The sequence below is a fragment of the Antechinus flavipes genome, chromosome 3, assembly GCF_016432865.1.
Source record: "Antechinus flavipes isolate AdamAnt ecotype Samford, QLD, Australia chromosome 3, AdamAnt_v2, whole genome shotgun sequence".
NCBI classification, from domain to species: domain Eukaryota; kingdom Metazoa; phylum Chordata; class Mammalia; order Dasyuromorphia; family Dasyuridae; genus Antechinus; species Antechinus flavipes.
In genome coordinates this window covers 63,575,767-63,600,830 of record NC_067400.1, presented here as the reverse complement: position 1 = coordinate 63,600,830, position 25,064 = coordinate 63,575,767, and the positions used below count along the sequence as shown (strand labels likewise).

At 54.2% G+C, this 25,064-nt stretch overlaps 1 protein-coding gene across 1 annotated transcript; it reads right to left on the bottom strand.

The window, feature by feature from the left end:
• Positions 1-528: 528 nt before the first annotated feature.
• Positions 529-25,020, bottom strand: OBSL1 (obscurin like cytoskeletal adaptor 1). Its single transcript, XM_051983479.1, is given in 24 exon segments — positions 529-653; positions 1,313-1,582; positions 1,990-2,094; positions 2,425-2,586; positions 2,848-3,004; positions 4,023-4,135; positions 4,350-4,616; positions 5,268-5,540; positions 5,879-6,148; positions 6,809-7,084; positions 7,293-7,580; positions 7,673-7,948; positions 9,687-9,959; positions 11,317-11,589; positions 12,612-12,884; positions 14,528-14,635; positions 14,638-14,799; positions 17,731-18,003; positions 20,956-21,252; positions 21,381-21,683; positions 21,960-22,220; positions 22,484-22,753; positions 23,034-24,145; positions 24,307-25,020. Coding segments are annotated over 23 exon segments (6,033 nt in total). The 5' UTR covers positions 24,109-24,145; positions 24,307-25,020; the 3' UTR covers positions 529-645.
• Positions 25,021-25,064: the final 44 nt, after the last annotated feature.

Below are 25,064 nucleotides of genomic sequence, written 5' to 3'. Positions count from 1 at the left end.
GCCCATGTTGGTGGGAAAGGCCCACCCTGTCACCTCATCCCAACCTATGGGCTGGGGCTGCTTTCTGCACAGGCTCTCCATTCAGGCTGCATCCCTTTTGTCTGGGGCAGGGCCGCAATGCCCTTTGCCCCTGTGTCCCCCACCCTCCTCATCTTCTGCTAGATGCCGATTCCAGTGGTGTTTGGTGGAAGGTGGGCAGGGGTCTCTGGAATTGTTCTGGGTGGAATGGAGGGAGGGTATAGGGGTGGAGAGATTGGGTGGGTGGGTTTTGGGAGCTTGTGCACGGTGCATGTCTGGTATTTGTTCCACTCCAGACACCTCGTGCTTTTGTCTCCTCCTCCTCCTTCTCCTCCTCTGCCTCTCATTTTACATCTTTTATAAATGTGCCAAATTGCAAGGCCTGAACCAGGAGTGGTTTCCCAGCAGCCGGTGGGTGGGGGAAGGTTGAGCATTGAAAGTGGTGGGCCCTGTAACATGTGTGAACAGTCAGAGCAGTGACCCAACGCCACAGAGAGACTGAAGGACAGGTAGGAGGACTGGGCTGGGTTTATTTCCTCCCGCCTCCCACCCCATGTTCCCCAGACCCATAGGCTGTTTGGGCTTCCCATCTGTCCATGGGCATCCATCCTGTGTCTGGGGCTGGCTCTAGCTACCTGCAGAGGAAAAGATTCTTTGTCTCCAGGCCTCCCTCTTTCCCTCATTCATTCCCTTTGACACAGTGGTTATATACATAGGAAGATGAGGGTTTCCCTGCTTTAGAGCCTGTTGAGGGAGAGAGGTGAGGAGCAGGGATGATGCAGGGAACTCAGAACGGGGAGACTCCCACATGGAAGGTGAGTTGTGAAACCTCATAGCCAAGCTTGGCTTCCAGGATTAGGCTCCCAAGGCTTTGCAGCTCACACACCTCCCCCACTACCATCCCCTCTCCCCCACACCTGCCTCCACACCCTTTCTGAGCACAAACCCCATGTACTGCCTCCACAGGGAGAGACAAGTGGGAAAGGGACAATGATATGAGGTTAGAATTAGAAGTCTAGGCTTAAGGGAGCAGTCATGGAAGGAGATGTTGCAAAACAAAAAAGGAAGGGGGGTTTTGGGTGGTGGAGAGAGCTAAGGGCTCTTCTCTAGACCTCTGCCCCTTCTCTAAAGCACAAAACACCTCTCTCACATACTGCCCTTGTCCCATCCCTGTCCCTCCAACCCTCCTTCAGAAGCAGGACCTTCCACTGACCCTTGTCTTTCTGCTGCTCTCCCAGAGTTCTCACCTGAGCCCAACCCTCTCTCCCCAGGCCAGCCCAGATCCCTCACTCACTCTCCACTAGCAGATTCGTATTGGCGCTGTCCTCTCCAGCCTGGCAGCAGTAGGTGCCCTCATCAGTGGGCTGGACGTTGTGGATGATCAGACTGTGGGTGACCCCATGGCTTCGAAACTCATACTTTGGCCCGGGCGGCAAATCGACCCCCCCCAGCAGCCACCGAACGTGGCCTCCTGCCCTGGACACTGTCACTTCTAAAGCTGCCCTACGGCCGGCCAAGACCGTCTTCTCCCGAGGGGGTTTCCGACAGATTTGGAGAGGCAGGGCTGGGAGTGGAGGAGAAAGAGAAATAGTGAATGTATAATGTCTCATTGAGAGTTCCCACACTAGGAATCAAGTCATGTTACTCCCCTTTATCCCCCCTGGCCCTCTTTATATAGCTTCCAACTCTAGCCTTAAGAATGTCCCCTTTCACCTGTCCTTAGGTCTCTGGGACTCAGTTTCCCTCCTTGTAAAATGAGAGGACTGGGTCAGATTAGCAAGACTTCCAGCTTTTTGGTCTAGGGGCCTCTTGGAGGCAACAAAGTACTCCGCTATCCTCTCTCCCCCTCCCCAGCGAGGCTTAATGACAGCTGACTTCAGAGGGTCAGTAATTGTAGGCAGGTGCAGCACAAACGCTCAGATCTTAGTCCGCAGCAGCTTTTTCCCCTCAGCCCAAGTGGGCCCTTCTTACCCTCGACTTCCAGGTGGGTGGAGGACTTGGCTTGACCAGCCTGAAACTGGATTTCCCCAGAATCCTCAGCCTGCAGCTCGCTCAGCAGCAGGGAGTGCAGGTTCCCTGGGGGTGGGACAGAGGAGGGAAAGGAGGCTCATTGTTGATCATGCGCAAAGTTGGGGAAGCTCTCGGGAGAACAGGAGGCCTGCCGGGGGAGGGGGAGGCTCGTTAAGGCATTGAGCCATCCAGTGCTTAGGCAAGGTGGGAAGATGGAGGAGTGGTCTTGGACACGGGACAAGGGAGAGGGATACTGGGAGGGGAAAGCTGAGGAAAGGCAGTCCCAAAGCTGAGTGTGTTTTGGGGAGGGGGCGGGGAAGTTGGAACGAGAAGTTGGGGCCCAGCGAATTCGCGGCTGCTGGGGGTGGGGGGTCCTGTTTTTATCAGCCTTCACACCTTCCTGTCGGATTCGGACACGGCCCCCGGGGCGCAGGATGCGGCCGCCCAGCTGCCAGCAACCAGGGATACCGGGCTCGGACACTGTACACTTGAAGGTGGCGCCGTCGCCCTCTCGGGCCCTAACGGGCTTCAGTTCGAGCAGCACTGACACCTCCTTCTCTGAGGGGCCGGACCAAGGAGGGGTGGGTTGAGGTCCCGACACCGCCCCCTCCGCCTCCCCAGCTGCCCCGCCGGCCCGGAGAGACACTCAGCTGACCTCTGGCGCCCTCCCGACCCCCCATCACCCCACTCTCTGGCCCACTCCCTTTGACCTCCCTGGAGGCTAGGTCAGACCCCCCTCCCGGCTCCCGAAGCACCGGCTCCCTCCCCAGCCTCCCCTCCCCGCTCCCGGACTCCCGTAGCGGGAGCCCCGGTACCCACTCCGCACGGTGAGGCGGGCGGTCGTAGCTTGGGCGTTCCCCACCGAGCAGCTGTAGGTGCCCGCATCGGCGGTGCTGCAGCACCGGAGCTGGAGAAGCCGGCGGGAGCCGAGCGCCTGGATCCGGAGCCGAGGGCTGGGCGACAGCTCCTGGCCGTCCTGGCAGTGGGAGGGGGCGCGGTCACTGGGGCCCGCGAGGTCCGCACCTCTTCCCCACCCCTTGCGCTTCTGGGGAGGGGGGCGACCTGCCGCGAGCTCCAGGTGCCTCGCGAGCCAGAGAGCCGGGTAGGTGGTCCTGGCAACTCCAACTCCTCCGCGCTAAAATAGATCTCACCTTCCCACCCACAGCATCAGTCTGTAAATCCGCCCCACCAGCCGGGTTGGCTGCCTGCCTGCGCTCGGAGATCCCGCAACTCCCCCTCCCCTTCACTCCAGCTCTCGTACGCTGGCTATGGGCGACCCTAAAGACTTCCTTCCCTTCCTAAGACCGCATGCCCCGATTACCTAGATTTCAGGGCAGTGAATGTAGGTATTTGGGGCAATGCAGCTCACTCGTGGTCCTGAAACGCTCCTTTCCTGATACCTCGCCTTCCTCTTCCTTTTCTACCCCCTCACGCCGCCCCCTCCCCCACACTGGTCCTGCCAAGGGCACGGGATTTATGACAGCAGGGAGGGGGCTTTGCAGATCATCTACAGTCCAGCCCCCTCATTTTACAGTCGAAGAACATGAAGGCCAGGGGAAGGAAGGGACTTCCCAGAGCTGTACAGCTATTAAACGAATATATACAAACACACATGTACATTTATAATCGTATGAAAGGCACATAAATGTACACACATACACTTAAACACATAAAGGCATATAAACACACAGTCATCATCTCATAAAGGCATACCGACTACATGCAACATACACAATACATTTAGAAACATACAAATGGCATATGAACTCATGGGCACATAAGCTATAATCATATAAAGGCATATAAACATGCGTTTGTACATACATTTCTGAACACAGAAAGAGCACATAAACATGTTACACAATACACTCATAAACATGTAAAGACGTATAAAGAGCTGACAACAAGTCCAAGGTCCTTCCACTAACCGCACTCAGCTGGGGTGGGGAAGGGCTAGGTGGGGGGGCCGGAAACATACTGGTTTGGGAGCTGACCTTATCCCATGTGAGGTCGGCTTGGGTCCTGGACAGCTCACACTCAAATGTGGCTGAGTCACCTTCCATTACTTCTAGGTCCTGGAGCCCCTTCACGATAGCTAAGGGTATCTCTAAGGGTGGACAAGAGAGGGGGAGACGGTCAGAAGGAAGCAAGTGATCCCTAAGAAATGAGGGAGGCTGTCGGTGTGGGACGGTCACTAGAGGGCAGTAGGGTGTTGAGGCAGTGGTCAGGAGCGGCTGGGGGTGGTGGACATGAGTGACCGCAGGGAAGAGGGAGAGAGAGGGGCAGAGGTCTGGGTGAGCTAACTCCCAGAGGAGACGGACCTTTCACTTCTAGCCGGGCTGCACAGCGCAGCGTGTCGGTGGTGAAGGACACGGTTCCAGTATCGGCCAGGCCGAGACCGCTGAGCACCAGGGAGTGGTGGTGGCCCTGGGCACTGATCTGGCAGTTGCGACCAGGCTCCAGCCGCACCCCTCCCCGGGCCCACTCTCCAGACACCCCAGACTGGGACAGCTCCAGTTGGAAAGTGGCCCTTCCCCCTTCAGTGACCACCACATCCTCAAGGCCGTGGCGCACCTTCAGCTGCTCAGCTGTTGGAAGGAAGAGCCAATACATGAGCAGAGTCGGGGTTCCCAGCTGTGTGCGTTTGGGGACAGCCTCCCTGCCTCCCACAACGCCCTCGGTTCCATGGCCTGGCCCACAAGGAATCATTTTAGCTCTGGATACAAAACATGAGATCACAAACACTGCTGTGGAATTCCCGAACTCTTCCTTCTTGTTATGGGCAGGGAGGTGCCAGGGCATACTTTGCTTGGCAGAGGCACTGGTAGGCATCCTCATTGCTACAACCTTCTGTCTCCTACCCTGACTTGGTCTGGAGAACAGAGGGAGGGACATTCAAGCTTCAAAAAAAGGATTTGTGTGGGCTACTGGGGCTTTGCTTATTGTAGGACGAACTAGAATGGGAATGAGATGCATAGGCCTGGAGAAAAATGTTTGGGAACAGGGATCAAACTTAAAATTCACCCTGAGGAAGATGTCAGGGCTTATGGGTAATAATCTACTTATTAAGCCTCAGAGAAAATGGAGGGATTCCCGGAGAAGGGCATTCTGTCTATCAGCTCTCCTGAAGAAGTACCCTAGAGAAGGATAATGTACTCTTCCAGAGCTAGGCCAGAAAGGGGTGAGCTTTTAAGGAGGTATTAGGAGCTGGGCATTGAAAGTTTTTAAGGGGTACTCACGCCTCACAAGCAGCCGAGCCTGGGTACGGTCATGGTGGCTCTTGCAGCTGTAGATGCCTTGGTCACTCACCATGACTTTGCGGATGATCAGACGATGCACTCGGCCATCCTGGACCACAGAGAACCTATCGTCTTCAGGAAGAGGCTGCCCGCCTCGAAACCAGCTCACGACTCCTTTCCCACCAACTCGGCTGGTCTCCACCTCCATACACAGCTCCTGGCCCTCTTCAGTTCGAACGTCCTGGAGCCTCCGCAAAAAGAGTAGCTCAGCCTCTGAAGAAGAGGAAGGGTAAAGAATCCCTAAGATAGAGGGATAACTGGGAAGGGATGAAGACGGGAGCAGAGAGAGGAAGCAGACAAGGAGCTTCTTTATGTAGTAGTATTTCCTTCCAAACTTAACCCTCGAAATATACTCTGCTTGAAAGAACACTCATCATGGAGTGCGGAGTCCTAGTCCCCAGTCTGGGCTCCACCATGTTCTGAATGTTCTGTTTCCTTAGCTGTAAGATGAGCCCGTTTATGATTCTAGGTCAGAGTTGGGGCAAAAGTGTTGGAAAGTAAAGGAGAGTCGTGAGATAGTAGGGAAGCCGTGGGGAGCTTTTGCCTATTACCTCTGACGTGGAGCCGGGCCGTGCTCTCCACATCCTTGGTCTGGGCTGTCACCATGCCGGAGTCACTGATCTGGCAGCAGCGCAGGGTCAGGATGTGGTTGGGCCCATTCTGGTTTATTTCTACCCGGCTGTCAGGGGTAATTGAGGTCCCATTTAGCAGCCAGGTGAGCTCAGCATCTGGTGGGGAAACCTCACAGCGGAATGTAGCATCATCACCCTCTTGGATGGTCAGTGGAGTCAGTTCTGACACTAGCTTCACCTGGGGGGGTTCTGCAGGGAGAAGGGGAACACTGTCTGTTGGGCCAAGGCCCAACTCCCTTCCACTCCCTTCAGTCTCTCTGTTCTCCATCCATCTCCACATCAAACCAATCCCTTCTCTCTCTACTCCCACCCTCCTCTCAGATCCTCTCTTCTCCCCTGCCCCCAGGCAGTCTAATCTCAAATTCTTGCAGCTCTCCCCACCTCCCCAACTCTGGTCCCCATTTCTTCTCAAGATTCTTGTTCATCACTTCCCATTTTATGATCTCCCTTCTCTCTCTACTCCCACCCTCCTCCCAGACTCTTTGTTCTTCCCCCCAAATCTAGGCAGTCTAATCTCAAGTTTTTGCAACTCTCCCCACCTCTGACCCCCATTTCTTCTCTTTTTGTATTGGGTGATCTTTGTTTTAAAAAAAAAAAAAAAGGAAAAGAAAAAGTATAAATTGCTTCCTAGTAAATTTTTGTGATAACTCTTCCTGTTCTTAAAAAAAAAAAAAAAAAAGAGCTGCAGATGGGAAGTTTGGGGGAAAGGAGGTTAGGATCAGAAGGGAGGAAGGAAGGAAAGGAAAGCTGAAGGGAAGAATGGGATACTCGGGGATTATTAGAGCCAGTGGGATAGGGGTGGGGAGTTCAGAGAGCACTGTGGAGGATCCTATAGGGAAGACTCATTACCTTCCACATTGACGAGGAAGATTCGACTGTCCTGGGGGGCATCACAGAGGTACTCGCCGGCATCCCCGCTCCGTGCCCCCCGCACCCGAAGCACCCGCCGTGCCCCGGCCTCCTCCAGCCGCACCCGCCCCCGGCTGGCCAGCCGCTCCCCGTCTTTGTACCAGCGTACGGCCCCCCCAGGCCCCGAAAGACACACTGCCAGCTCCAGGTCTCTGCCCGGGGCGCATCGAACCCCAGTCCGGGACGCCTCGGGCGTCAACACTCTCACAGGAGGCTCTGTAGGGCCAGAGCCCGCGGTGTCACGGGGAAGGCGGGGAAAGGGGGCGCAGAGAGGGTAGGAGCACAGGTGGTGGCGTGCACCGAGGCGTGTACGTGTGTGTATTATGGGGGGGACGACCTGGCCCCCTGCTCCGGGGACTGAGGGTGCCCACCCCTAGGGGCCTCTGCTCCCCCTCCCTCGGCTTCCCCCGCTCCCCCAACTCACCAGTCACCTGGACAGGGAAAGTGAGGGTGGGGGCTGCAGGGTCGGACCCAGCCCGGCACGTGTAGTTCCCGGCATGAGAGGGTTGGGCGGCCTGGATGAGCAGCAGGCGCCGGGGCCCCTCGGACCGAAGCTCCAGGTTCCCGTCCTCCAGGACCGGACTCCCATTCAGGCTCCAGAACACCGGGGCGCTGGCCCGGGACAGCTCGCAGCTTAGGACCAAGTGCTCCCCTGGGGACACGGACAGCGGAGAGGGCGTCCCCTCGGGGAGGAGGAATTGCACTGGCGACTCTGTTGGGGGAGCTCCGAGTGAGGAAAACATTGGCGGTCTGCCCCCCCCCCCCCATTTCTCCCTCTCTCCCCTTCCTGAGCAGAGCGCTGACCCGCTAAGCGGACGTCAAAGGTGACGGCTTCATCCCGGGTCTCACAGACGTACTCTCCAGCGTCCTGGGGCTTGGCGTGGGGCAGGGTCAGGGTCCGGACCGGCCCCTCGGCCCCCAGTTTCAAATCTTCTGATCCCTCCACCTCGAGCCCATCCTTGTACCAACACACGCGGGCCCCCACGGGGGCCACCTCACAGCGAAGCTCCACTCGCCCCGGGGACCTGAAGTGCAGCTGGAGGAAGCGGGCTGCCGGGCGCACTATCCTTTCCGGGGGCACTGGTGAGAGAGAGGGGATGAGGAGGTGGGGGTATAGGGAGCTTCAGGCTTCCCCCCTCAACTCCCACCAGACACTGGCCCCCAGACACCTAAATATAAGCTTTGACTCTGCTACTTTAGCTATGTGACCTTGAATAGGAGACTGACATTTCTTGGGCCTCAGTTTCTCTCTCTGTCAAATGGGAACTACTTGAAGTGATGTTCTGCTAAATGTTTAACAAGGGAGAGAACAAGGGAGGGAGAGAAAGAGGGAGGAAGGGAGGGATGGACAGAGGGAGAGCTCCCTCCCTTGCTCCCTCCCTTCCTCTCTCCCCTGAGCGCTCCTGCTCCCTCCCTTGCGCGCTACCTTCCTTGCTCTCTCCTTCCATCTCCCTCTCTCCCTCCCTTCCTCCATCTCTCTTCCTCCCTCCATCTCTCTCTTCCTTTCTCCCCCCCTTCCTAGCTCCTCCCCCTCTCTCCCTCTCCCCTTCTCCCTTTCTTCCTCTCCCTCCCTCTCCCTCTGTCCATCCCTTTCCTCCCTCCCTCTTTCTCTCCCTCCCTCGCTCTCTCCCTTGTTCCCTCTCTCTCCTTCCCTCCCTCCCTTTCTCCCTCCCTTCCTCCCTCTCTTTCTCTCCCTCCTTCTTTCTCTCCCTCCCTTCCTCCTTCCCTCCCTCACTCACTCTCTCCCTCCCTTCCTCCCTAGCTTTCTCCCTTGCTCTCTCCCTTGCTCGCTCTCTTCCTCACTCCCTCCCTCGCTTGCTCTCTCCCTCACTCCCTCCCTCTCTCGCTCTCTCCCTCGCTCGCTCTCTTCCTCGCTCCCTCCCTCTCTTGCTCTCTCCCTCGCTCTCTCCCTCACTCTCTCCCTCACTCCCTCTCATGCTCCCTCCCTCTCTTGCTCTCTCCCTCATCCTCTCCCTTGCTCCCTCCCTCGCTCCCTTCCTCTCTTGCTCTCTCCCTCGTTCTCTCCCTCACTCCCTCCCTCTCTCACTCTCTTCCTCGCTCACTCCCTCGCTGAAAGCCTGGGGAGGTCCCTGTTAGGATCCTTTGGAAACCTGTTGGATGTAGTTCTGGAGTTAGGAAGCTCAGAGTGTGACTCCTGCCTCGGATGTGGCTGGGTGGCCCTGCATCCAGGAGATGCCGAGTTAAAGCCAATGGTATTCTTCCCAAGTTGGTTGCATTTTTATCTCTTTCCCTTAAGTGCTAGCCACTTTGGAGAAACCAAATTCTATTTCTATGTGGGCTAAGGGGAAGAGATGGGGCAGCACCTCGTTGGCTGTGGGGGTTCCAGTCAGTCAAAGTGGAATATTGAGTGGAAAAGGAAAATGAAGTATTTTATTGAGGAAGCAGGTGTTGAAGAGAGAAAATGGGAGAGAAATAAGCAGCAGGTGAGGGTGGGATTGGGACTGGATGTCTGGGAAGGTTTGAGTGGTTGGGGACCCTTTCCTTGCCTAGTGAGCTGGGTCTGGCCTCTTTAGGCAAGAGGTAAAAGGAGGGACAGGGTGACTTATGTAGGCTCTGACCTACAGATCTTTTCCTTCAACTCTCCCTGACTCTGAAATGCTCTAGAAGCCATTTTCTTAGGAAGGATCATCTCACAGAAGGTTATCTCGGGCTTAGCTTCAAGAGCTGCTTCTCTTCTCATCTGGGCAACTTCTTTACAGGAGATGGTCAAGGCAGCTCTCTACCCCGGGGATAACAGAAGGGAAAGTCCCATGGAAACTTGCAGTTGCCTCCCTCCCTCCCTACCAACCCCCCTAACCTGTGACAGTGACGACAAAGAAGGCCGAGTCATCCCCTGCATCACACACAAACTCGCCTCCATCCTGGGGCTGGGCTGCAGGCAGGACCAGGCGGTGGTGGGACCCCTCACTCTCCAGGACCAGGTCCTCAGTCTCCTCTACCTCCAGCCCATCCTTGTACCAGCGCACAGGGGCTCCGGCCCGGGAAAGCTCACACATGAGGACCACTCGCTCTGAACTCACAGCGGCCACAGACACCTCGTCTTGGGGGAACAGGATTCTCACTGGAGGCTCTGAAGAGGGGAGAAATACAGTCATAGCTAGATATAAAGCTTCAGAGAACCAGTCTTACAAACCCTGGAAACAGTCCCAGAATCAAAGAATTTCAGGATGGCAGGGGCTTAGAAATCATGGAAGTCACGTAATCCCTGCTGCCATATCCCAACAGACAGCCATATCCCCTGAGTGAGGGTCAGATCTCTCCTCCTATTCTTGCAATTCACACCTCCAAAATCAACCCATTCCATAGTTTAATGGTGGTCAAGTTTTTCTTTGAAGACTTGAAAGTGTCAAAATATTTTGAAGATAACTGTTTCTCAGAGTGATGGAACAGCAAGCTCCCTGTGCCTGGAGCTCCATATAACAATGATCCTTTGTGTCCCGCATGATTTCACCTTCTGGCAAAGTGTATTGTTTGGATCAGCACCAGGTGTTCACTGAGGGATTTAGCTCCCACTATTTCCCAGGGCCATCCATCACATGTTCACAATCTCCCTTCCTTGTAACTGCCAGGTACCACACTTCTGCTCCCATCACCAAACTCCGGTTCTGTACCCCACAGAGTAATCATAACCCCCAAGACCAGAGACAATGACTGTCCCCTGGGACCCAAAAATGACAGTATTGTCCCAAGAAAGCCAACCACAAGAATTATCTCAAGACCTAAGAATAGTTGTGATGGGGGCCAACCCCTTTCATGTATTTACATGGTCCTAAAGCCTTCCTTCTTAGGAGGGAGGGCTTCTGTTTGTACCCCACCCACCAATCAGAGGCTGATTCTTGTGTATGTGGGGGGCTCTGATATAGCTATGGGTTGGACCAGATAGTCATTGAGACCAATCAATTTTTGATATCCTGTGAGCTATCCAAATTCAGTACTCCCAGTTTCTCCAGCTGATCTTGCAAGAGTAACCAGCTTCCTTAATCCTCCCCACTCTCTTACTTCCCCCAAAAGCTTTAACCAGTCTCCCTGGCTACACTCATGCTTACCTTCTGCTCCTCACACATAGGCCGGTCTGATCCCCTGATCCCCCCGAGTGCCATGAAAGGGCTTATGAGGTACTGTGTTTAGTGGGGAAAATGTAGGATCTGGAAATCTTACATAAAACCTGAGTCTGAAGTCTGGCCCTTCCCTTTCCTACCTATGTGACCTTGAGCTACGTAAACTCTGATTTAGTTCCTCATATGTAAAATGAGGGTGAGAGGAAGGGGACTGGTCTAGATGGAGATCATGTTCTCTGCCAGCCCAAGTGCTAAGTGCTCTTTGCCCCTAAGGAACCGTTCTCCCGGTTCCAGAGTGGGAGAAGCAGAAATCCCTAGGTGGATGGAGCTTCTTCCATTCTCTAGGTGCAGTCGTGTCTGCTCCCTGACCTGTGATGGTGACGTTGAAGAAGGCCGAGTCTTCTCCAGCCTTGCACACAAACTCTCCTCCATCCTGGGGCTGAGCTGCAGGCAGTACTAAGCGTTGATGGTGCCCCTCACTCTCCAGGACCAAAGTCTTACTCTCCTCCACCTCCAGCCCATCTTTATACCAGCGTACAGGGACTCCGGCCTGGGACAGCTCACATTTCAGGACCACTGGCTCTGAGCTGAGGGCGGCTATGGACACAGTGTCCTGGGGGGATATAATTCTCACCGGAGGGTCTGCAATGGGGGAGATACAGCCACTCAGAATCACGGACATTGACATCACATGCACTTTGGGAACAGAACAAACTCTTGGGGGAACTGTTGAACAGGGATCCATCTAGGACATCCTTTGCTCAAAAACTTTGTGATGCGTATGTCAGAGATGATGCTTGGGACAATATGAATGACAGTCTACACCCAGGAAGAAATATAGAATCTCTAAACTAGAAGGATCCAAAGATGCAATCTATTCCAACCATACCTGAACCGCCTTCACAACACACCTAAAAATGGTCATTTAGCAGGAACTTATTATTTCCTGAGTCAGCCCATTTGGAGTTTGTTAGGGAGTGAAGTTAACAAGAAGTCAACAAGGGTTTATTAAGCCCTTATTTTTTTGCACAGTTATAAACCTATAAGATGTTCCCTGTTTTTAACAAGATTATGTCTGATGGGGAAAGAAAGCATTTAAGAGAACAGAAAAGCAGAGGAATGAAGGATGGCTGATCTGACCCTTCCCTCAAAATGGAGAGTTATGCCTTTTAGGAATATCTCTGAAAACTGGACTCTGAATAGGGGGAAACTCAATAAGGAATTTCTTCTTGGTAAAAAGAAGGCTAGGTTGGTTTTGGAGATTGCTAATATGTAGATATTCAGCTTGTTGACTCTCCTGGATTTGCCAAGAGTCTCCAGATTGCCATCCAGATCACTGACTCCTAGACACAGATATTTTGTGCAGTCCCTTCTCACCCTTCTATGACTGAGATGCTTGAGAACTGAACCCCTCAGACTGCACTCCTAGGCCCCCCAATTCAGAGTGATGGAGTAGCTACCAAATTCTGATACCCCCAATACAAACTTTCCCACACAGGGTATCTGATTTCCCACACAGGGCAGCCTCAGCAATCCTCCTGCCGTCAGAGTAAAGCTATCAAATGTAATTTACCTCCATGGCTAAGGAGCTAGTCTCGGCACCCATTTTGCTTGAATTCCCCTTATTCTGCTGCCCAGAACCTAGCCCTGCTGGGCCGCCTGACCTGTTACAGTCACAGTGAAGAAGGCAGAGTCATCCCTGGTGCTGCAAACAAACTCGCCCCCATCCTGGAGCCTCACACAAGGCAGTATGAGGCGGTGTTGGAGGCCCTCACTCTCCAGCACCAAATCTTTGCTCTCTTCCACTTCCATCCCGTTCTTGTACCAGCCCACCAAGGCTCCGGCCCGGGACACTTGACATGTCAGGACCACTCTCTCTGAGGTCACAGCAGTCAGGAACACCTCATCTTGGGGTTGCGTGATCCGTACCGGGGGCTCTGAAGTGGGAAACACGCAGTCATAATCAGGGGACGTTGTAAAATTCAAATAGGATTGAGCAGTTTACAAACCTTAAGGTGATCAATGTCAGTTATCATCATCATCATTACTAGTTTCCAGTCACCAGGCCTCCAGTCTGGGGATGACTCAGTTTCCTGGGGCTTTTCTCGTAGTCCTGCTGAGCTCAAGCAATGTTTATAAAGCAGCAACACGGGGGTGTGCAAGTAAATGTTTTACAACTGGGCTTATGTGAAAGAGATTCAGGGGTTTTAGGGGACTATCAGCTCAATATATTGCGTGATCTGAATCAGCATAAACGTCAAACCAAGGCCGAAAAAGAAAGCTGTTCTGAGCCTTTTTGCTGGCTGGCTGCCACGTCTGGAATGGGTGGGTGAACGCTCACCCTCCTCAGCTGGAATCCCACCTTCCATACGGATGAGGCCTTTCTCTCATTCAGAGCCTCCCTCCTCCTCCAAATTCTTTCCTTTGAAATGCCCTCCCATTTACAGATACTAAATACCTTGTATGTACAGAGCTGTTTACATACTGTCCTCTTTAGAAGGGAAGCTTATCCTTAGAATGAGAACAGGGAATCTATTTTTTTTTTGTTTGTTTGCCCTTTTTTTTTAATTCCCCAGAGCACAGCATAGTACTTAGCACATACTAAATGCTTAATAAAAATCCTTGTGCATGAATAGTTATGAACATCTCTATTCCCCATAATAAAGACATGAAGGGAGACTGACCTGGTTTTGTTCATCTAACAGAACAGCCCCCCACCCCCTCCAGCTATTCTGGGTAGTTGCCTGCTCTTTTCTTGCAGAGGGCCAAAGATTAAGACCCACTAGCTCCTGCAGCAGCCCATTTCACTATTGGCTGACTCAAAAGTCAGGAAAGTCTGGATTTTTTGGGGGGTGTGTGTGTGTGTTTGTAATACTTGAACTCAGAATCATGAACACTATTAGGATCATGGGCAGAAGAAATGAGAAATGTTTCTGCTAGAGAGCAGAAGGCTAGGGGAGAACATGAGAACTATCTTCCAGTGTTTGAAGGATTGTCATGTGAAGGAGAATTAGAATTTTTCTGCATGGAACCAGATGATGGAATTTAGAGCAACGGGTGCAGGTTGTGGAGAGACAAGTTTTGGTCATCTAACAGAATTGTCCGAGGAGGGAACGTTCTCCTTTAGAAGGTAGTGGGCTCCCCCTTGCTTGAGATCTCTAGGCAAAGGCTGGTACAGCTATGGACTTGTCTAGATGAGCACCGAAGCCACCCAATTCTTGAGAGCCTATGAGCTATCATGCTTCCCCATGTCTCCTTTTCAAATTTAACACCCACAGTTTTTTCAATTAATCATGACATGGTACAACTGTATCCTGACCATTTACCTGGAACCTCATTCCCATTCCCTCTCACCGCACATCCTGCTCATCAGAGATAGTCCATTACAGGACAAATGAGCCCATCAGTACAGTCTGCTTGCCCAAGAAGAGCGGAGCTCCTCTCTTTCGCTACTTTTCTTACCTCTGGTGTCCCAAAGACCCTCCCTTGTACTAGTGAGCACTTCTCTGCCCAGAAGACCCCAATCCACAGCTGGGAAACAGCGCCAGCTGGGCAGTCTCCGTGGCGCTATCATGCCCACCTGTGACGGTGACATTGAAGACAGCCAGGTCATCGCCTGCCTTGCACACAAACTTGCCCCCATCCTGGGGCTGGGCTGCAGGCAGGATCAGATGGCAGTGGGGCCCTCGTTCTTCAGTACAAGGTTTTCGCTCTCCTTCGCCACCACTCCGTCCTTGTACCAGTGCACGGGGACTCCAGCCCGGGATAACTCGCATCTCAAAACCACCCGTTCTGAGCTCTCGGCAGCCACGGACACAGTGTCCTGAGGGAAGATGATCTTCACGGGGGGCTCTGCAGTGGGGAAGAATAAAACCTTTGAGCTGTGTACCATCATCATATGGAGACTTCGAGTTAGATTTTGTTATATTCTTTCATGAACACCCACTAACATTGTCACAAACATACTTGACTGTGGATGGAGACCTGGAGTTCGGAGTACTGACCCCATGGTACGTCCTCCCACAGGTATGGGAAAGGGTGGAAGAGGGAAACTAAGAACTTAGACTGGTTTGAAGCCCCTGTGAAATAGGGAAGTTTGAGAAAGTGTTAGCTTGGATTTGCACACAAACTCCTGGCTAGGAATATGAGCCAAAGAGAAAGTTTAAGGATGGTTCCAAGACTGAAATACAGAGTTACAATTCTGGGCCAAGGATAGCTTTTGTTGGGGTGTGGCCAGGAAAGTCAGTTCCTCAAATGTAAAACATTTAGCTTGATGCAAGGTATGGAGATTTTGCTTATGATTTTTCAAAATAGACAAAATGAATATTTCCCCCTTTCCCTTCCTCATGGCTCCTGAGGTCTGGGGATGTAGGTACGGCCGTTTTGTGTCTTTCGGTAGATTTTCAGCTCTGTCCTTGTTCTCCCTTACAAAGGCCAAGTCTAAGTGTTTATCTTTCTCAGCACTGAAGACTGTTAACTAGGAGTTAAGTACTTTGAACTTCTTCACGATAAAATTAATTCAGTGACAAACAAGATGAGTCAGTTCTAGGACATATTAACAAAGTCAGAACTGAATCCCAAATGTGGCTCATTGGGAGAGATCTCATCCGTACCAGAATCTACTCATTTCACCCACAGATGAAAGCAAACTACCTTAGTGATTGTAATTAGGAGCCCACTTGGAATCCCTTCCCCTCTGGCCACAGGTGATCAGTAGGGTCCACTGCAGGGAACCAATAGGTCAGAACAAAATGCAGGATTTGGAAGTTGAAGACCAGGCCAGAGTTTGGAGAAGATGGAGACCACAAATGCAAATAAATACATTGTAGAGACTGAGGGGAAGGGAATGTGTTTGTTTATCTGCCCAGAGAGTTGAGTCCCTAGAATGAGCTTGTGGCACAGAAATTTCAGGGATAGGATAGAATTCATGGGTCACAGTAACTATCAGATATCTTTGTAAAAGCTGTTTGGTTCCCTGGGGTCTCTCTATACCACAAGACTATAGGGTTTAAAGCTAGAAGGATTCTTGAAGATAATCTAGTCCAGGTTTTCTTAAAACTTTTTTCCACTCGTAACCCCTTTTTGCCTGAGAAAATTTTATATGACTCTGGCTAAATATAGGTCTATAAAATAGACATACAAATAAAGCATTTACTGATAATAAATCATAATTTCCTGACTCCCACGTGCACTTATGCACTTCTGTAGGGCTGCAACTCACAGTTTAAAAAGTTTTGAATTCTAGTCCAACCCTCTCATTTTTCATATGAGGGAAACTGAGGACAATAGAAGTGGCTTGCCTATAGTCACACAGGTAGAATGTAGAGAGAGAGAGATTTGGGCCAGATAATAAAGAAAGCATTTGTAACAATCAGTCTTCTTGTCCATAGTGCTGCAAGCTTTATAAGGGCAGCTACTTTTCTTTCTTCCCTTTTACATGCTTTGGGATTTAGCACAATGTTCTGAAGAGCAAATCAAATTAACAAGCATTTAGTAAGGGCTTATTATGCGCAAAGCATTGTGCTGAGTTATGGGAATTAAAAAGAATACCATGCTAGGACTCATATTCTAATGAGGGGGGTGGGAAAAAAAAGGCAAATGACAAGATATATATATATATAAAATATGTACAGTATAGATAGAAAGCCATTAAAAAGAAAGGCTCTAACAGTGAAAGGAACCAGGGGAGGATCTCTAAAGCATGTGTAACTTAAATTGGTCCTTAAGGAAGCCAGAGAGATACAGATGATGAGGAGGGACATGGTGGGAAACTCAGTGCAAATGTTCTAAGTTGGGAGAAAGAGTGTCCCGTGTGAAAATCAGCAAACAAGCCAGTGTAGACTGATCAAAGAGTGTGTGAAGGACTGGGAAGTGCAAGAAGGCTTGAAAGGTAGGGAGGAACCATTAGCAAAGGACTTTAAAGACTAAAAGTGATTTTATTTTTGATTCTAAAAGCAAGAAAGGGCTACTAGAGTTTATTGAAAAGAGGTGTGACATGGTCAGACCTGCCCTATGGGAAAACCAGTTTGGTAGCTCAGTGGAAGATACTTGGCAGTGGGGAAAGACTTGGGGCAGGAACCGTGATTTAAGAGGCAGTAATAATCTCCTGTAATATTGTAATAGTCAAGACAAGTTGATGGTCTGTATGAGTAGAGAGAAGTAGAGATATATGTGACTGAGACAATGAAGGTAAAAATGACAGAATTTGAAAGCAGATTGGCTATATGGGGTAAGTGTGGATGAGGAGTCAAGGATGGTACTGAGGTTGTGTTGAGCATGGATGACTGGGAAGCTGAGTGAAGCTCTCAACAGTTGAAGATTGGGGCAAAAGATCATGAATGGGTGAAGTTGAGTTAGCTGTTCAGTGAAATAGTTTCTTATTAAATGATGAGTTCTCCTTTAGAGAGTCAAAGAAATTCTGGATGACTATCATCATCAGATGTGTTGTGAAGGGGATCCTTGCACGGGAGATACTTCCAAGGTTCCTTCAACTTCTGTGATTTTAGGATTCTGTTAGTGTGGAATAGTGAAAGGATGCTAAGTTGTTTTGTCTCCCAATCAGGTAGTCCTTCCTGCCTCACTCTCCTCTGTCAAGCTTCTCAGAAGCAAGGTGGTGAGGGATGGACTGGGCAGAGGATTGGGCTGACGATATGTACCTTCAGCAAGACCTTCCGAAAGGGACCCTTGTGCTGAGCAGGCTAGGAGGTTGCTCCTACTTTATCTAGCCTGGGACCCCGAGACTACAGCCCTCTTGCTCAGAAACCAGCCCAGTTGGGCCCTCACCTTTGATGGTGACCATAAAGAAAGCCAAGTCGTCCCCTGCTTTGCACACAAACTCGCCCCCGTGCTGTGGCTGGGCAGCAGGGATCACAAGATGGCACTGGAAACCCTCATTCTTCAGCACTAAGGCGCTATTCTCTTCTACCTCCACTCCATCTTTGTACCAATGCACAGGTGCTCCGGCCCGGGACAACTCACAGGTGAGCACTACCTGTTCTGGGCTCGTGGCCTCGACGGAAACCTTTTCTTGAGGGTGCACAATCCTCACGGGGGGCTCTGCAGAGGAAAGGCACACATAACCACATAGACACAAACACAATCATAATGGCAGAGTCACAGGTACAAAGTTGGATTACCTGACAGGCATCCTACGGGACCTCCCCACCTGAAGTGATGGGGAATAAAATGATTAGTTTTATTAGCTTTCACCCTGCCTGTCATATGTTGCCAAGGGAATGTACCACCTACCCATACCACTCCAATGACTTTCTCTCTTTGGTTAGAAGTCCCAATAAGTAAATTTTAATGTGTTAGACCAACTATAGCTAACTACATAAAAATGCAATTTTCCAATGTATAAGTTTGTCACTGCTGTTCATTCAGTCATTTTTCAGTCTTGTCTCTCTCTTTGTGACCTCTTAAGGTTTTCTTGGTAAAGATACTAGACTGGTTTATCCTTATCCTTTCTAGTTCATTTTACAGCTAAGGAAACTGAGGCAATTGGATTAAATGACTTGTTCAGGGTCACACAGCTAAGAAGCAGCTGAGATTGGATTTGAACTCATGAAGATGATTCTTCCTGATTCTAAATCTGCATCTTATCCACTGCACCACAGGCAGGGTTCATCTATAAGCAGGGTTTCCTATAAGTAGCCTATATAATATATATTTGTCTAGACCAGAGGTGTCAAACTTATACTATATGTAACCCATCAAAAGTTCCCAGTGCAACCTGAACCAGATCGAAATGTAATTGGGAAACATTTATAAAATAAATAAAAATAAAATAAAACCATAGATAATGTTTGATTTGTGATTTTCCAAGTCAGCACGTGGCCAGCGTCAGCACGTGGTCAGCAGGGAGCTCTTTCTTTTTTGAGTCTGACCCTACTGAGAAAAAATTGTCTTATCATCCAAATTCTGTAATAAGGTTGGACGGCCATTGAGTGGGTTCATCACTATTATAGCCATCTTGGTTGGGCCCTGCAGATGGAATGGAACAAACATAGTGGACTGCACAGCATTTTCAACAACCCCAAGGTTCTGCCTGTGTCTCATCTTTTAAACTCCAACCTCCTTTTGGGGAAGCCATATGGCAGTGAGTCATAGAATGATTCAAACTCTGAGGAATCAAAAATGTGGGTCAACAAAAGGGTGATGGGGAGGGGGTGTATGAGGTGGGTGTCAGTGGGCTGCAGCACACAGAACCTATGGCGAATCGTGTGTGTCAGAAGCAGCATAAGCCATACCGTTCACGACCTGCACAAAGGGGTGGGCGGTCAAGGAAAGACGACCCACAGACAGTCACCTCAGTACAGTCAGGACAGCCCCCTGGAATGTTAGGGGACCCAAGGCTCTCACTTACGCCGAGTCCCCCTTCACCCCAGGTAGGATTTCTGGGAGGGCATAGATAGGAATCTCCCAGAATGAGCAGGTATGGATGGATTACAATCTGTATTACTGGATGGAACTCCAACATTGATCCCATAGCTGACCCCTGGAAATACTGAAGTCTGATAACATATAATAGCTCTATAATTAATGAGTTGCTGAATTCAGGCACATTGTCACAATGAAAATCATTAGTCTCTACTGGACTGAGACTTAGACGTCATGGAGCCTCTATCCTCCAATGTGTGAATTCCAGAGCAGGGCAGTCAGGGATGGAGGAGGACGGGACTCTCACCTGTCTTTCCCTTTGTCTCTCTGTCTCTGCCTGTCTCTATCTCTCTCTGTCTATCTCTGTTTCTGTCTTTCTCTTTCCATCTCTGTCTCTATTTCTATCTCTCCCCAGTGACTTTAAAGTTGGTTAGAAAAAATGGTCCTTTGGACTATTTGGGCTCCAACCTAACCCCCTGGGTAAGCTGGGTTTCCTGGTACAGACACAGAAATGCAGAGGAAATGAGAATTCACTCCAATTTGCTTCCCTGATTAAGAACCCAACCCAATCTGAGGCCCTGAGGCTGGAGGGCCAAGTCCTTTTGTTCCTTGTTTTTGCCTTGGTATCCAAGGCTGAGGAGACCAGGCAGGTTCAAGACCCGCCATTGCCACAGTGAGGACAGGACAGGCTGGAATCGGGTCTGGCCAGAACCAGTCACTCGAGAAGGTAACTTTCCTTTTCTACTCTATCCTGGACATTTCCTTGTCAGCCCCTAAAGCAGTTGGTTCAGGGCCCTGTGCCCGTCCTACTGCCACACTTACGAGCTGGGAGCTTGAGTAAGCTCTTTCCTCCTCGGTAATTTAAGAGCCCCCTTCACAGGGGGCTGTGCTGCTGGGCCTTGAACCTTGAAAGCGTGGCAGAAATGTTGGTTATGGGTATGTCTCCATCGCTGCCCCTGGCCCAGATGGACCTTCTCTCCACTCTGCCTTCTGCAGATGGAGGCTGGGTTTTATAAGAAGCTTTCCTGTCGTTTGGGAGAAAGCACTGAGCTATCAGGCAGGGTCCCTGTGTCCGTCCCCTCACTAAGGTGGGCAGACGGAGCTTCTTGCTCTGCTTGGACCATCTCCCTCAAGGAAACCCTTGGCATAAGCCCTCCCCTCCCTCCTGCCTCACGCAGCTTCAGATACCCCCATTATAATAACACCGTTCCCATTGGAAGGGCAGAGAGTCACCGCAGCCATGGGGATGGCATGTGGACTTGGAGTCAGTTCGAATCCTGAACCAGACACTAGCCTTGTGATCCTGGGCCTCAGTTTCCTCATCTGTAAGCCAAACCTAATCCATAGGCCTGTTGTAAGGAAAGCTTTTTGTGAATCGGGAGCTGTTGAGATGATTATTTCCCGGGAACACTGATTGTGAGCAGAGGGACCTCGGGGGCCACGTGCTCCGCCCCTCCGTGTGACAGATCTGAAAAGGGACACCCGGACAGATCCGACCCCTGCTCCCTCGTCCAGGCACTGAGAGGCAGGGCAGGCTCTGGCCATCAGTCCGGGGCCTCCGAATCCCGAGGCTCTGCCTCGGGCCTGCCCTTGCCCTGGCAGCCGGGGACCCTGACCGACCATTCCCACCTTGCACGTGAAGCGTGGCGGAGACGTGCACTCCGGGGCACAGGAAGGTGACGAGGGCCCCGCTGTCCTGGAGCCTCCGGGCCCGGAGGAGCAGCTGGTGCTTGGGGCCTTCCTGCTGCACCCGGTACCCCTGGGCTTCCTCCCTGCGCCTGCTGTCCCGTGCTCCGGCCTGGAGCTCTGCCCCATTCAGGAACCAGGCGCCTCGCACCGAGGTGGAGAGTTCCAGGGAGAAGGCGGCGTCGTCCCCTTCGTGGACGCGTACGTCCTGCAGGCCCCTTAGCACCCGAGCCGTGGGCACTGGGAAGGAAGGCAGCAACCGTGGTCAGAGGGGGCGGGGGCCCGGGGCACAGCATGGGGCAGGGAGACTGTGCAACAAGGGTGGAGCAGAGGGAGGGCAGGGCAGGGGAGACGAGGCGGGGGCTCACCCAGGTGCACCGAGCCTGGAAACAGGACGTGGGGGCTCTGGCCGTGCTCACTGACCACCGCCAGCCGGAAGCGGTAGTCGCCCTCGCTGGGCACGCTGTCTCCCGGCACCTCCACGGCCCCCGCCGCCTCCGTGGTGAGGCACTGTACCCAGGCGTCCGTGCCCACCTCTTGCCGTTCCAGCCGGTAGGTGATGGCCGTGTCAGGGGCCGGCACGGGGGGTTTCCAGCTGAGCAGGGCTGTGTTGCTGCACCCTGTGCCCAGCTCGACTGCCACTGGGGGTCCGGGGGGCACTTGTTTCACACCTAACATAAAATGTGCCAGGCCCCAGGGCCTTCTCAGTAACCGCCTCCCGACCCACCAGAGCTCTTCCCTGCTTGAGGACCGGACTGGCCGTGTCGGGCCCCAGCCCCACCTCAGCGCCAGCCCCATGCCCATGTCTCTCCTTCCCTCGCCTCCTCTTCCCTCACCCCTTCTTCTGCCTTCTGATGACTTCCCTCGCTGTCTCTTTCTGGCAGGTGCCGGCCCCCCTTCCCTCTCCCCCCCCAGGTCTCCGAGCCCCTCTGCTGAGCTGTCCTTACATTTGACCCTCAGCCTGGAGGAGGTGCGAGAGGAGCCCAGGCTGAAGGTGACCACGCCGGCGTCCTGCCGGGTCACCCCCACCAGCACCAGGCTGTGTGTGCGGCCGGAGCTGGCTAGGAGGACTCTAGGCGAGGCCGGCAGGTCCTGGCCGTCCCGAGTCCAGTGCCCGAGGGCCTCGCTGTCGCGAACCTCCACCGACAGCACCGCGTTCTCTCCCTCCAGCACGTCCAGCTTCCTCGGGAGCCGCCTGGTGATGGGCCCTGGGACAGGAGTGGGGGTGTGGGCGCAGGCGGCTGGGCCCGAGTCCGGCTTCCCCCGCCCCGCGGCGGTCCCCGAGTCCGGCTTCCCCCGCCCCCGGCCGTCCCCCAGTCCGGCTTCCCCCGCCCTGCGGCGGTCCCCGAGGCCGGCTTCCCCCGCCCCCCCCCCCCATCCCCGAGGCCGGCTTCCCCCGCCGCCCCCCCCCCCCATCCCCGAGGCCGGCTTTCTCCGTCCCCCGCCCCCCCCCCCCCCCAGTCTGGCTGACCTCGGACGGCTACGGCGGCCACCGTGCGCACGCGGCCCCGCATCTCACACAGGTAGATGCCGTCATCGTCGGCCTCCAGGTCACGGATGATGAGGCGCCTCACGACCCCGGCCTCCCCCATCTCGTACTTGGGGCCGGGCAGCAGGCGCTGGTCCTCGCGGTACCAGGTGGTGACAATGCCCCGGGAGGGCACCTGGCATTCCAGCACAGCATCCCCGCGCTCCTCGCCCTCCACATCCTCGAGGGGCACTGCAAAGCGCACCCGGGGCTCTGGGGCCGGGGCAGGGGAGGGGGGAGGAAGGGAGAGGGAGAGAGAGACAGGGAGGGAGGGAGGAGGGAGGGAGAGACAGACAAAGAGCAAGAGAGACAAAGTCAAGAGCTGCTCTGAGGATCCCCTTCCCCTCCCCCACTGAGGTGCCTTCCCCCAGGCCTGGAGAACCCCCGAAAGTCACACACACATATATATTGGGTGACAGCCCAGTCTCCCCGGGGGTCTGGGGCTCGGGGGCGGGGCCTGCCCCCCCAGCGTCTCCCCGTCCGGGCCCTGTACCTCTGACGTGCAGCTGGACCGCGCTGAGCGTGTGTCCGGCGCTGTTGCGGGCCGCACAGACGTAGAGGCCGCAGTCGGCGGGCTGGCAGTAGAGCACCTTCAGCACGAAGCCCCCATCGTGGTCCCGGTAGAGCAGGCGCCGGCGCCCGGCACTCAGAGGCCGGCCCTCCCAGTGCCACTCGGTCTCGGGCTCCGGCTTCCCGGTCACGTAGCAGCGGAACTTGGCGTGTTTGCCCTCGCTCACCCAGAAGCTCTTGGGGGCGGGCGCCTCGTGCCTGCGGCCCTGCCGCGGAGAGCTCAGGGGGGTCTCGGGGGAGGGCCGGATCTGCAGCAGCGCGGCGGCCAGCGTGCGGCCCTGCGTGTTGCTGGCGTGACACACGTAGACGCCCGCGTCCGGCAGCCGGACGCCCCTGATCCGCAGCTCGTGGCCCCCGTCGGGGCCCTTTGTCAGACAGAAATGTGCGCTCTCCCAGACGTCCTCCAGGAGCCGCCCGTCCTTCTCCCAGAGCACGGCCGGTTCTGGCCGCCCCCCTACTTGGCAGCTGAATGTCACCTCCTCGCCCTGCTGCACCCACTGGGATCGTGGCCCTTCCAAGAACACGGGGGCCCCTTCCAGGAGCTCGGGAAGCGGGCCTGGGGACCCCCGCGAAAGGGGGCGGGTCCGGGCTGGGTCGGGGGGCGGGGAGGCGGAAGCTGTGTCCGGGGGACTCGGCGGCCGGGCCGAGGCGGGGGGGCTCTCCTGGGCTGGTTCGGGGGGCCCCTCCGGGGGCTCCTGCACCGCGAGGGCTGCCGCAGCGTAGGCCTCCCCACAGGGGTTTTGGGCCCGGCACACGTACACGCCGGCGTCTGGGGCCCCAGCCCCCCTTACCAAAAGGCTGTGCTCGGCCCCCTCCGTCTGAAAGCAGAGGCGGCCCGACGCCTCCAGCTGCTGCCCATCCTTCTCCCACAGGACGGTGGGCGGGGGCGAGCCCGTGAGGCAGCACCGCAGGGTGGCGTCGGCGCCTCTCACCACCCGGACCGGCCTTGGGAAGCGCAGGAAGCGCGGGGCACCCCCGAGAACGCCTCTCCCTTCCATGGCCGCGGCTCAGCTGCCCCTGCGGTGGGAGAGGGGTCTGGGGAAGGGGAAGGAAGCGGAGGGAGGGAGGAATCGGGACAGGAGGGATGCCTGGCTCAGCAGGGGCCCCGGGCTTGTGGGAGTCGGGGCTGCCGTGGTCAGGTGGCCGCGGCCCACCCCTCACCCCGTCCCTCCAACACCCTCCTCCCTCCTCCTTACCCTCTAGTTCCAGCGGGAGGTGAATCTCAGGGGAGGCTATTTTGGGGCCTCCCACTCTCTCTGAAGCCGGAACCAGGGAGCAGTTCTGTGGGTCCGCCTGCCTGTCCAGACAAGGCCCGGCCGCGGTCCCTACTCACTGCCTTGCCCTCGGCTGCACTGACGCCTTCCCACAGCCCCCTCCCCACAACCTGGGCCCCTCCCTCCCGCATTTGCAGTCCTAAGTCCCCAGTGGCGGGGCTTGGGCCCTGAGTGTCACAGCCTGCAGCTGCCAGCCCCAAAAATAATCTCTGATGACACAGCTGGATGATAAGACACTAGCCTGGCTCCGGCGGGCTAAGTATAGAGCACAGAGACCACCCCCGCCCCTCGCTCTTCCCCATAAGCCCAGGGAGCAGCTGCAGTCTGAGGGGCCACAGCTGCCTGGGGTCGTGAGGCTTTCTGAGGGACTGAATGGTTCTCTGGAAGGGACCGAGATCCCCTTTTAGGGCCTGAGAACCCACCTTCCAGCCCTGCTCCCCACCCAGGCCCTGCCACCCTCGGGGGCGGCCTCAGGAAGTCTGCAGAACTGGGCAGGGGGCGCCTCTCTGGGGTGCCTAGGACATCGGGGCGAGACATCCCCTTACCCCACCCCCAGCATTCCAGGCGGGGGTGGTGATAAGGCTCAGGGCCACAGACATCTGCGTCAGAGATAGGCCTCAATGCCAGCCAAGGACCGCCGGGCGTGGGAAGCAGTGGGGAGGGCTGGCAGGGAGAGTGGG